A 12,415-nucleotide genomic window follows, 5' to 3' on the forward strand; every position below is an offset into this window, starting at 1 on the left:
TCCCCAGGCACCCTCTAAATCTGTTCTGGAGGTTCCCCAAAACCTTTTGGAGCAGATCTGGAGAGGGCACAGAGGGGGAAAGAGGGAAGTTCCATTGTGTAAATGAAAACAGAACAACTTTGTTGGATTCTGCCCATTATATTTGTTTTTATTTACTGTATTGGCTCGAATATAAGCCACACCCAACTAAAAGCCAAACCTTTAAAATTCATGGGGGGCGGGAGAGAGACAATACCCAAATATAAGCTGCTCCCTTAAAATTCCACTGGCACTCACACCTGTTCCATTTTACCATATGTCTGTTTCAGCAGTGATATCGTAAAAGCCAATTTTTGTAAGTTCGTGAATTTAAGCCACACTTTAACTTTTCACGGTCGGAATTTGGGGGGAAAGTGAGGCTTATATTCAAGCCAATACGGTATATGTCTAGAGCTGATAAGCTTAAAATTCTCTTACCTATAGTCCAATGTTTTTAATGCAGTTATAGCATGCAGATTAATTTTTGACTGACTTGGCAAAGTCATTGCTGTCACAGGAAATTCTCCATTTGGACCAATTATGTCATCATCTAAAGAAAGCAAAAGTAAGTATATATGTTTAATATTTTACAAACATGAGAATCTGCAAAAATCTGAAGATTTTTAAAAATGTAGCCAAGTAGTTAGGATGATTTTTCATTTCAATTTTACCCACTTTGGAGTCTGAACATCATCAAAGTAAGAGTTTTCACAGCAGATGAAGTTTGCTTCATTCAGACACAACGATAATTAAAGACGACATTGTTCAAAATATTTCATACAATGGATCTAGAAGACTCTCAGGCTTGTTCTTTGGAAAGTCTGAAAAGGCTGAGAATATCAATATTTCTTCCAAGTGTAAGAATGTATTTTGGACTGCAGTTTTATCCACTTCTATCTATATCAGTGACGTAGGGCATAGAACTTTGTATTCCTTAACTACCGTATTTTTCGGCCCATAGGACGCACTTTTTCCCTTCCAAAAATGAAGGGGAAATGTGTATGCGTCCTATGGGGCGAATGCAGGCTTCACGCAGATCTCCGCAAGCCGTGGGAGCCCGCGCCGGGCTCCCACGGCTTGCGGAGAGTTGCCTGCATGCTGAAGGCTGGGCGTGCTGAGCTCAGCATGCCCAGACTTCACGCTGCTCTCTGCAAGGCGCGGGAGCCCAGTGCTGGGCTCCCGCGCCTTGTGGAGAGTTGCCTGTTCTGGGGGCTGGGGTTGGGAAAATAATTTTCCCCCCTTTATTTCCCCCCAAAAAAACTGGGTGCGCCTTATGGGACGGTGCGTCCTATAGGGTGAAAAATACGGTATATCAAGACCAATGGAGCAAGTGGCTTTAAGTGAACCATTTTTGGATTGCATTTGTAAGTATCTTGTGGTCAATCTGTTCAAGTGTTGCCAAATGTCAAAGAACTGTATAGGGTGTTACAGGAAAATAACTTTGTGATTGTATAGCCTAAAAACTTGGCTGCAATACATTTTTAATTTATTTAAGAGGAAGCTATACAAATGACACAGAGAAAATGCTCTGATCACATGTGGCTGATACAGTTCCTGATCAATTTTGGAACATGTCTTAAAAAACCTGACTATGAAATATATTGGCAGTTAAGTCTGTATAGTAACCCAGGTTCATTAGTTCTACCATCTAACTTTTACCGTGGTACCTCGGGTTAAGTACTTAATTCATTCCAGAGGTCCGTTCTTAACCTGAAACTGTTTTTAACCTGAAGCACCACTTTAGCTAATGGGGCCTCCTGCTGCCGCCGCATCGCCAGAGCACAATTTCTGTTCTCTTCCTGAAGCAAAGTTCTTAACCTGAGGTACTGTTTCTGGGTTAGCGGAGTCTGTAACCTGAAGCGTATGTAACCCAAGGTACCACTATATACATACAAAATATAGCTAAGGAATTATTTTCAAATTATATCAGAGCCAGACCTTTCAAGTGCCATCACCAGTTAGTTATTACGCACTAGTCTCGAAATCCTCTGGCACAAATAGTTAAGATTCATTCTCTCTTTCTCAATGTATTTATGTTTAGATACATAAATTTAAGTTTAAATAGAACACCAAGGGAGAAAGCAGCCTTAGTGCTCAAGCATGAACACATTTACTTGCAAGTATGCCCTTCATCTGAAATCAATAAAACATTTTCAAATGCTTTTAAGCATGCTTGTAAGCATGTGTACAAAATTAAGTATGTGGCTATTTCCTTATTAAGTAAAGGAACACAAGGAAGTTATCAGCTTCAGTCAGAAATGTCATTCTTAATTCCAAGTTACCCAGTCATCTAAGCCTACTTATTGCGGTTTAATATCAATTGGATTATAAATCTTAGTAACACAAAAAATATTGGTGAATGTATTTTGGGAGGGTACAATTTATAACTTCCCAGTGTTCTTCAATACTGAAGTCATGTGTGACAATCCAGAGAGTGACCTTAAGCATATCCACAACTTATATTTTTGCCTTTTTTCCTTGGAAAAGCAAACTATTGTATCACAAACTGCTGCAAAAATTTCCTCTAGATTCTAAGGCAGTTTGCTATGTAGTGCAGGGGACTGTCATGCTCAACATTCAGAGGTAGCTGTAGGAAATGTAGCAATTGCTATCTTTGCATCTTCCACCTCCATGTCCATTTTAAAGAAATAGAGTGGTACCTTGGCTTACAAACTTAATCTGTTCCGGTTTAAGTCCATTCTTAAACCAAAGCGTTCTTAAACCAAGGCGTACTTTCCCATAGCAGTGGGGGACTCAATTTACAAATGGAACACACTCAACAGGAAGCAGAACATGTTCTGCTTCCAAGGCAAAGTTCACAAACCAAAACACTTCCGGGTTTGCAGCTTAATCCAACTTGTTCATAAACTAAGCAGTTCTTAAATCAAGGTACCACTGTAGTAAACTATTAAGCTGGTATCTAGTCAACAAGTGATTCCTCTGGACATTGTTTCCCACTGTTCTATTAACACTGAGCAAGAGTTTTCAATTTATTTATGTAAGAATTTATTTATATAAGAATTTATATCACAAGGGATGTACTTCATTCTGATACATACTAGAAACCATCTCTTATGTGGGACTTGGAAAAGAGAAAAGATATGCAACCAGGTGTGAACAAATAGATTTCTAGACATAACAAGATCATGAAGAGTTAATCTAGCTAGTCCAAGAGTTGATTTTAACTGTAACCTTATCCTCACAAAGAAAACTTTTACCTTGTATTTTACTTCTAAGGTATTTCAGAATTTCTTGCGTCCCTTTCTGAAATGGAAGAATAAAAGCACAAAAAGCTTGTCAACCACTTGCATCTTTTGAATCTTAAGGCGTAGAAACAACTCAAGACAGTATGTAAATTATGCTCTTACTAGTACAACATCCCTTCGGATTGTCCTTAAAGGGTTTCCTTCCAGCCCCAAGAACTTCAGTTGAGACAGGTTTCCTAGCTTGGAAGGAAGGCTGCAGAGAGAAGAATTCTCTTTATAAACAACCTCAAAGCCAGAAGATGGAAGCAATGCTCAGTTCAGTTATTCATGCTTGGATCCAAACTACCATATTTTTCACTCCATAAGACGCACCTGACAATAAGGCACACCTAGTTTTTAGAGGGGGAAAGCAAGGGGGGAAAAATATTATTTAAAGGGAGCGCTGAGCAGAGCCTGTATGCATCCCAGGCTCTGCTCAGCGCTCCCTTTCACGAGCCGCGTGGAGCATGTGTGCGGCGCTTGCAGGCTTTTCCCCGAGGAGGGAGAAGGGCAGCCCGTCACTCAGAGAAAAGCCCCCAAGAGCCACACACACACTCTTTAAAGGGAGCGCGGCTCTTGGGGGCTTTTGCGGGAGGTGGGGGAAGTGACAGAGCGCACGGCTCTGTCACTTCCCCCACCTCCCGCAATAGCCACACACTCTTTAAAGGGAGCGCGGCTATCCCTGGCTCCCTGGATGAAGGCACCCTGCTGCCCTGCAGAGGCTTTGCACAGCTAAGCTAGAAGCCAGAAAAGCGAGAGGGATCGCTGCGCAGCTGTTCTGTCTTCTGGCTTAGCTGCGCAGCCTGCATTCGCTCCATAAGACGCACACACATTTCCCCTTACTTTTTTGGAGGGAAAAAAGTGTGTCTTATAGAGCGAAAAATACGGTAAGTGCAAACAGTCACAAGCTCCTTCTATTCACTGATAAGGAAATATCCAGTTGAGAATCCCCCTGGCAGAAGGGATGGGAGAGGCAATTTTCACAGGTACCTCCATGCCACTTCTCCTGCTGGTCTGAATGATTTCCCCAATCATCCAGAGCAGAATTTCATGTGGACACTGCTCTTGTGGGTACACGGAAATCAGTGAAAGATCCCCCCACTTTTGCTGACGGGAGCACTCTATTAGCGGAACTTTCACCACTGGTTAAGATCCAAGCCCCTGCATTCTGAACCTTGTTAATTAGAGCATTATTCATGGTTCAATATTACTTTACCAATTAATAATAATGTATTTCAAGAAACAGTATGGTTTGAGCATTTGCTTTTAAATTCAGTAACAGTGTAAACTTGCTCCAAACTAAGGAAGACAACTAATTATTATTATTTCTACCTGGCCCATTTGGCTGGGTTTCCCCAGTCACTCTAAACAATGCCCATAGTCTTACCTACTAATATCATTGTTGGATAGGTCTAGTCGCTCTAACCCCTGTAACAGGGTTATTTCATCAGGCAGCGATTTTAGCTTATTATCTCTTAGTTCCAATACACACAAAGAATTCAGATGTTTCAGATGGTCAGGTTTTAACACTTCAATCTGATTTTCACCAACATGCAACTCCTAGAAGAATTTTAAAAATGAATAAATCACATCATCTATCAATTCTGTATCAAGGTTAATCTATTACATAGGATGCAAGAGTCGTATTTTTACATATTTATTGAATTTAGAGTTTTTTAAGCAGATAGTCTACAGCATGCACGTCAAACTCCCTAGAGACTGTGATCTACTCCCAGTATAAAACAACTGACAGTGATCTACCCATTGTCACTGGGGGGAGGGCCCAAATTTGTTGAGCTTTTTTTTAGGTGAGACTACAGTTGCTCCACTAATAACAAGAAGGAGCAGCAATACTTTCCAACAACAATGGGGGCAGAGCCAGCGATCATAAGGGAGCCCACGGTCGACCACAATCAACAGCGATCATTCAGGTATCAACCTGTCGATTGCGATCAACCTGTTCGACATATAGCTGGTCTATAGTTACCTTGTAGAAACTTAAGTCATTAGAGTTGCTATATTATTCACTTACTAAACTGCACAGAACTCAGCCAGAGTGACTTCTGCATTGGATTGGCCCTCAGCAGCCTTATTAAAATCTGGATAGAATTAGTTTTCATTTGAAAAATGTTCCATCCACACTTGAACAAAAGCTTTATGTGCATGTGTCACTAGGATGCCCCTCTCTTTGAAGAAAATGCTGCCTGAAAGCACCATGTTAATTGTTAAATGCAATGTAACCCTAGCATCACAAGACAAAATAAAGCTTAGAATCCAATTTCAGAAGCTAGCTGCATTAACTTGACCACTTTTATTTCAGTTTCACCAACATAAAGATTAACTTATCCTTAATTGCAACAGGCTTCAGAAAAGAAAAGATTAAATACCACAATCTATACACACACAGGCATCAAACGTACTGAGAATAAATCTGTTTTAAAAGATGTCTTTATTGGAGTTTACATATTTTAGGTAATATGTACTGAGAATAAACCTTACCTTTAAAAATTTACATGAAGGAAGGTCTGGCAGGTAACACAATTTATTTCTCCTTAGATAAAGCTGCTCTAATGATACCATATTGGCCACTTCAGGAGGTATTGTTTCCAGATAGTTTTTTGAACAATCAAGCTGTCTCAGACCTATAGAAAGGAACATAAGAATAGGTGTGCTGGATCAGGCCTTAGACCCATTTCATTTAACATCTTGTCCTCACAACAGCCTACCAAAATGCCAAATGGAGAAACAAGTGGAAACATTAGAATTAAAAAATAGGGTGGCTTAAATACAAGCACCACACAAGAATATATTTTTTATTATACTTCTGAAAGAGGCTTCAAATATTTGCCAGCCAAGCCAAATATTAATTAATGCAAAGGCTGTAGAATATATTGCTGGATTTTTAAGTTATACCTACATTAGAATCTTCAGAATTCTTAGTTAAGAGCTATGCCACTTGGGAATAAAAGACAATGACTCACGGCTGAGGAAAACCCTCTTGTGTAGGCAAGAAGGCACTTCCGCTTACAAGGCAGAGTTGCCCCTTTTCCCTCTGTGAGTTTTCACACTGTTTCACACACTGTCTCAGAGGGTCCCAATGATAAGGAATGACTTTTCAGAGGGCTTGGTAGTCTGCAGTGTGAATGGTGAGTGAGAAAGCCCTGTTACATGAGCAGAACTCTGCTCATGTTTCTTTCAGTCCAGACCATTATTTATAGCTGTACAAAGACACATAGCTGTTAACACATTTCTGAATACATGCTGCCCCACATTTGCCAAGGAAAACTATTGCTTTCTGCTGTGAATAGCTTACATCGCATGCAGATTACAATGCAGAGGCACTTTACATATAAGCGTCTTCTCATAACTTGTCACAGGAAAGTCTTACTGCACTGTGAAGACCAGTTCTGCTGGACTACCAAGTTCTGGTTAAAATTGAGTGCCACACTTTCTCAACTACATCAGTGGTTCTCAATCTCTTTCCCCCATGGACCACTTGAAAACTGTTGAGGGTCTTTGCTGACCACTTAATGATTTATCTGCCTATTGTAGCAATGGTATGCACAGTGCTAGATGTTGTGTGGTTGTTGTTGTTTTGATGTTATATATATATATTTACTCTATTTTTATAGGCACACTATGGGCCACCTGAATGAAACTAGTGATCCACAGACCAGTTTGGGAACCACTGATGTACATGAACATGAAATTCCTTAGAGAAGATGTGGGAAAATGGTTGTTTGTACATAAGAACATGGGTGAAAGTTTTTATTATTGCAGGGTGATTTCGTAGCAGGAGGCATTGCTTGGAGCATGAACAGCGCGTGAACACCTCATGCTAGACTAATGATTGGTTCACACAGCATAGCCTGATGGTGGGGTGATGCCCATGTATGGTATTTGTCTATAGCTGCAGGTTGATACAATGTTGTATTTTCTCCAAAAATAGTCGAAGCTGCTGCTGACAAGAGGCTGGAGGCAGAGAGTATGTTTTTTACTGGACACAATAAACGTTGAGCAGCAGCACTCAGACTTTTCGACTCATCTTGGTGTGAGGCTGATTTTTTACCGATGGCGAGTGGGTTCTTGTCATGAAGAGTGATAGCAACGTACTTTTAAAATGAAGTTTCATTAAACCCCTACTACCAGGAAAATAAGACAACAAAAAGATTCCAGTCAAGTCATAATTCAAGGCTTCCTTACTTTTCATTGCACTGATTTCTGCTGGCAGGCTCTTCAAATGATTACAAGTCAAATTGAGCCGCACCAAATTTGTTAGAAAACGAAAACTTGTTGGGATACTAGAAATACGGTTGTTGGAAATATCCTAAAGAAAGCGGAAAAAAAATTATGTTATGGTTTAGAATGGCTACGTAAGAAAATTGTGGTGAATAAGCCAAGTAGTATCGGTTCAGCACTAAGTATGAAAACATGGCACAGTTATTAGTCAGCACTTGCAGTATTTCCACCCTGGTTCTTTTTCAAATGAAGTCCAAGAATTTCTTGTTTGGCATGGCCAGACTGCAGTAGTTCCAATGTCAAAGGGATTATAAAATAGCAATATGAATGGCTAGCAGCAATGAATGGAATATTCACTTGGTAGACTGAAGACAGTCATAAGCCTCATCATAGAAATACATTGTTTGAAATAAATATGATTTACTGTGTGTGAGCAGCTTTCTCAAATATGATGGACAATTTTTATACCTGCTTACAAGTACAGTCTGAAATATCGGTAGCTTCTCAGTTTAGGAAAAAGACAACAGGGGAAGGGACAGAAAAATGATAAACTGGAAATAGTATGGAAAAAATGGATTACATTTTCTCCCTCTCTAATTATGCTAGAACTAGTGGTCTTACCCAAGAAAACTGACCAACTGAAGATTCTGGGCAGACAGAATAAAGTACTTTGCAAAACATGCATCATGAATTGGAATTCACTGCTACACAATAAGGTGACTGCCACACTCAGGTATCTTTAAAAGAGGGTAAGTCTATTATTGGTTATTAACTGCGATAGCTATATGGATCCTTGATATTCTCAGGTAACAAATCTATTAATAAAAGCTGCAAGGTGTGGGGAGATGGAGACAAGAAAGAATGGCTGTTGCCTTTCTAGTGAACTTCTGGGAAGAATCCCATTGGCCAGAGTTGAAAACAGAAATGTTGGCCTTATGAAAGAGAAGTCGAATTTTCAACCCATCCCATGAGACTTCTGATGGAGATAATTTTTTTAAAATTAAAAAAGCCCCACACATAATTAATCAGCTTAATTTTAAATGAATCAGATACAGTAAAATAAAAGATTTAACAAATCATACAATTTTTGCAAGCAGTGTCATACATAGAATTTAAATGCTTTCATAGCAAAACTGTCAAACAGGTACCAAATGACTATTAATACGGGGCTGGTAAATCAAAGGTAAGAATTTTAAAGAACAGTACCCATTCAAGAGTTATGCAAGTAATGAACTAATATTAGTAACCAAAACATCACCAGAATCATCATAAAAGCCTTCTCTACTTACCAGCTCTTCCAAACTAATAAGCTTTCCAAATTCATCAGGCAACTGATTTAATTCATTGTGCTGCAGAAGCAGACTTCTTAAATGTTTTAGTTGGATAAGCTCCTCCGGTATATCTTTTAGTCTATTATGGCTGTTGATAAAATAAAAATTATGAAGAAATGCATTAGTAAAGAGAGAAAGGGACCCCTGACCATTAGGTCCAGTCGTGGCCGACTCTGGGGTTGCAGCGCTCATCTCGCTTTATTGGCCAAGGGAGCCGGTGTACAACTTCCGGGTCATGTGGCCAGCATGACAAACCAGAGCAGCGCACGGAAACGACGTTCACCTTCCCACCAGAGTGGTACCTATTTATCTACTTGCCCTCTGACGTACTTTAGAACTGCTAGGTTGGCAGGAGCAGGGACCGAGCAACGGGAGCTCACCCCGTCGCAGGGATTCGAACCGCCGACCTTCTGATCGGCAAGTCCTAGTCTCTGTGGTTTAACCCACAGCGCCACCCGCATCCCAATGCATCAGTACTTTGTTCTAAAACAATCTTGCCTGTTAATTTACAAATGTTACATGTCCCCAAGAACCTACTATCTACCTAACTAAAAACTAATGTACTTAAACTTTCCTCACCTCAATCTTCACTTTAAAGATCTTTAAACTTTTTCCATTCCTTAAACATGTTCTGTGTACAAAGTTTGTACAATATATTTACCTCACATTAAGTTTCTGGAGATTTTCCAGTGTTCCTATAGCAGAAGGAAGAGATGTCAGTTGATTATCATGCACCTAAAAATAAAAAGAAATTGTCAGCACTTTTACTTACTTCAAAAAAGTAAGAAATTAATTGCTCCCTGTACCAAACAGTTTAGGATCCAAGCATTACCATCAGCTACTACATTATATTCTGAACTATGTCTGAAAATATGGTGATAAATAACAAAGCTCTTTAAATCTTTCCAGTTTCTATTTAACACATTGTTAGAGTGTGTTTATTTATTTTACTTATTTCATAAAAATTTTATACTACTTGATTGCATGAACACAAAAATGTATCTTTAGCATAAGATCTATGCATATCCCTGAAGATTACGAAACACAACAAAGCTCTTACAGAATGAAAGAGGCCTATTTCCCTCACTTTTCATCATCAAAATATGAATATGAAAGAAACATTAATCAAAAATACTGTACTCACATCCAATACAGTGAGAGCAGGCAACAGTCTTAGATCATCAGAAAGACACTGCAGTTTGTTCGAAGATAATATTAGTTTGGTGAGATCAGTTTGCTCCCACCACCGTTCATCAGCACTAAAGGAGAGGTTTTGCTTCGCCTCTTCTGGAGTATCCAAGTTTATTCGCCATACATGTGGAGGGACTGGAGACAGAAAAATGAACACAAGAAAAGCCCTTCTGGATTAGACCTAAGGCTCACCTAGTGCAGCATCCTGTTCTCTGTGGTCGACCAGCAACCTATGGGAATCCCACAAGAAGTCACCATTTGCAACTTCCAGCAACTGCCTCTGGAGGTACCGTAAGTAGGCAGTCACCAGAGCTAGTAGCCACTGACAGTCCATGAATTTGCCCAACCATCTTTTAAGACAACCTGAGATGAAGCAGAAATGGTTGTATTCAACTCCCCCGCCCCTCAAATGAAACCCACCGAAATCAATCGACCTCGTGTTAGTTAACTTCAGTGCTCCTACTCCGAATAGGGCTGGCGCTGGATGCAACCCAAGCTCTCCTCTTCCCTTCGCCCAGGCTTAAGAAATAATAAGCGGGTTCTTCCCCCAGTTGCCGACCTCCATCCAGCCCCCCACAGGAAAGGCACATTATAAAACTTCAGAGGGATAATAAAATGATGGCCAATGCCCATTCAAATGCCCCCAAACTGTGGTAGACATGAGGGAGTGGAGCAAAAAATAAAGAGACCAAAGATACAGAATGTCTGTGGAAGAGGGGAGACCCTTTTCGGACTGTCTGAGAAAATATTATGGTCAAATGAAATCGCAGGCAGGATTTGAAATATAAGCAAAGGGAGGAGAATAATAATAGTCATCATTATTATTTATTTGTACCCCATACAAATACTATAGACAAATGAAATCGCAGGCTGGATTTGAAATATAAAAAGGAGAATAATACCATGCAGCTGCTGGGTGACCTTGGGCCAGTCACACTTCTCTGAAGTCTCTCAGCCTCACTCACCTCACAGAGTGTTTGTTGTGGGGGAGGAAGGGAAAGGAGATTGTGAGCCGCTTTGAGACTCCTTTGGGTAGTGATAAAGCAGGATATCAAATCCAAATCCAATTTGTACCCGGTACAAATATCTGACTAGATATAATGAAATTAATACAAATTATATGTTTTAGGGGGGAGAAGTATTTAAGGCAGTAGATAAAAGATTTGAGTGGCAACCTCACAGAAGGGTAGGGAGTCAAAATGTCAAGAGAACACTGTATTGAAATTGAACTGCATTTGTTAAATTGTGTGGAATTTTTTTAATTTTTTTTAAATTATAATTATAATTATTATTAAAAGAGAGAATGAAGCCGCCCTCAGCTCAGCACACGCCCCTGGAGTGCTCGGGCCCCAACCAGCGCTCTTTCCTCAGGAATAAAGCGGGAAGCAGCCGGGCGCGACCTGAGGGGAAGACGCGGCCTCCGCAGCCGACAGGTGGGGACCTACCGGTCCCCTCAGGAAACGCAGCGCAGCGGAGGCAGCCGCGGCCTCGGCCCGTGGAGACGGGGGAATCCAAGCGGCGGCCCCGCTCACCTTCGGTCAGCCCGCGGCCAGAGAGGTTCAACTGGCCGCTCTTCCGCGCCGTCCGGATCAGCCCCTGGGGCACAGCCGCAGCGCCGTCGCCCGCGCCCCGCCTGAAGCCCGCGAGAGAATCTCCCGCGCCTCTTCTTCGCGCCCCGGACATGGTCTCTGCCGACCCGCTCGGTTGCCCGCACCGGCTGAGCCCCTCGGAGCGCGGCGCAATGCCGGGTTGAAACGCGGGCCCGCCCGCCTTTGCTCGCGTCGTAGGCGGTTGGCGCCTCCTCTTCCGCGCGGGGAGGGGAGCGGCCTCAGAGGAAAGGTCTGGCTGAGCTCCCGTCAGAGCTTTAGCTGAGCCGGGACTTGCTTTTTTATTTTAACCGGGAAGCACAGCAAGATGGCTATTGAGTATATGTCGGCGGCTTTTCTCCCTGAAAGTATGCACGCTGAAGTCATAAATAAGAAGAGCCTGTGTAGTTGGTGGACTGAGTGGCAGAACTCACTGAGCCGCCCCACCGAATGGCCCTTGGGCAAAATGAAGCGTGCGTGCAAGATGCAAATTTAGTATCTAGAGACGAAGGTCTCCCAAGCCTAAGGTGCGACTCCCAGGCAGGCATCGCCTCAGCTTTTTACGAATGAAACGCTGTTTATTCCGCTCACCATTTCCTAAGAGGCTGTTCTGAGCCTGTGGAAGAGTTCTGATATACAAGTCGTGTTATAAACGACATTCCGACTCTAGGAATAACTTTATACATGAGCAACTCAGGCTAGCATCTGACGAAGTAAGACTGTAGTCCACAATGTGCGGACATTGGGTTGCACCATTATTTATTTATTTCCAGTTTCGATAAGCATCGGATGTTTTTTACAATCC

The 12,415-nt window shown here is 41.5% G+C and overlaps 2 protein-coding genes across 15 annotated transcripts in view; one reads left to right on the top strand and one right to left on the bottom strand.

Annotated features, from left to right (window-relative positions):
• Positions 1 to 8,422, top strand: part of LRRC7 (leucine rich repeat containing 7) — a 205,319-nt gene extending 196,897 nt beyond the window's left edge. For 2 of the 6 annotated variants that reach the window (XM_081193649.1, XM_081193639.1), the window contains one exon: positions 8,109 to 8,272. In XM_081193649.1, coding sequence (XP_081049775.1) covers positions 8,109 to 8,245 — 137 coding nt within the window. In that variant the 3' untranslated portion in view covers positions 8,246 to 8,272. Of the gene's footprint in view, positions 1 to 8,108 lie in introns of all 6 variants that reach the window. The other 4 variants (XM_081193644.1, XM_081193633.1, XM_081193643.1 and 1 more) reach the window with 4 other exon arrangements.
• LRRC40 (leucine rich repeat containing 40) overlaps positions 1 to 12,415 on the bottom strand; it is a gene marked incomplete at its 3' end in the record, with an annotated part of 35,304 nt that overhangs the window by 22,293 nt on the left and 596 nt on the right. For 5 of the 9 annotated variants that reach the window (XR_014008048.1, XR_014008049.1, XM_081193792.1 and 2 more), the window contains exons 1-10: positions 11,557 to 11,912; positions 9,978 to 10,159; positions 9,495 to 9,568; positions 8,792 to 8,921; positions 7,467 to 7,590; positions 5,763 to 5,905; positions 4,651 to 4,823; positions 3,387 to 3,477; positions 3,237 to 3,282; positions 457 to 568 (exon numbers count right to left, since the gene is read on the bottom strand). Coding sequence is in view for 7 of the 9 variants with exons in the window: in XM_081193792.1 (XP_081049918.1) it covers positions 457 to 568; positions 3,237 to 3,282; positions 3,387 to 3,477; positions 4,651 to 4,823; positions 5,763 to 5,905; positions 7,467 to 7,590; positions 8,792 to 8,921; positions 9,495 to 9,568; positions 9,978 to 10,159; positions 11,557 to 11,707 (1,226 nt within the window). Of the gene's footprint in view, positions 1 to 456; positions 569 to 3,236; positions 3,283 to 3,386; positions 3,478 to 4,650; positions 4,824 to 5,762; positions 5,906 to 7,466; positions 7,591 to 8,791; positions 8,922 to 9,494; positions 9,569 to 9,977; positions 10,160 to 11,556; positions 11,915 to 12,415 lie in introns of those variants that run through there. The other 4 variants (XM_081193789.1, XM_081193793.1, XM_081193795.1 and 1 more) reach the window with 4 other exon arrangements.

The sequence above is a fragment of the Podarcis bocagei genome (genome assembly GCF_964188305.1).
Source record: "Podarcis bocagei genome assembly, chromosome: 5".
NCBI lineage: Eukaryota > Metazoa > Chordata > Lepidosauria > Squamata > Lacertidae > Podarcis > Podarcis bocagei.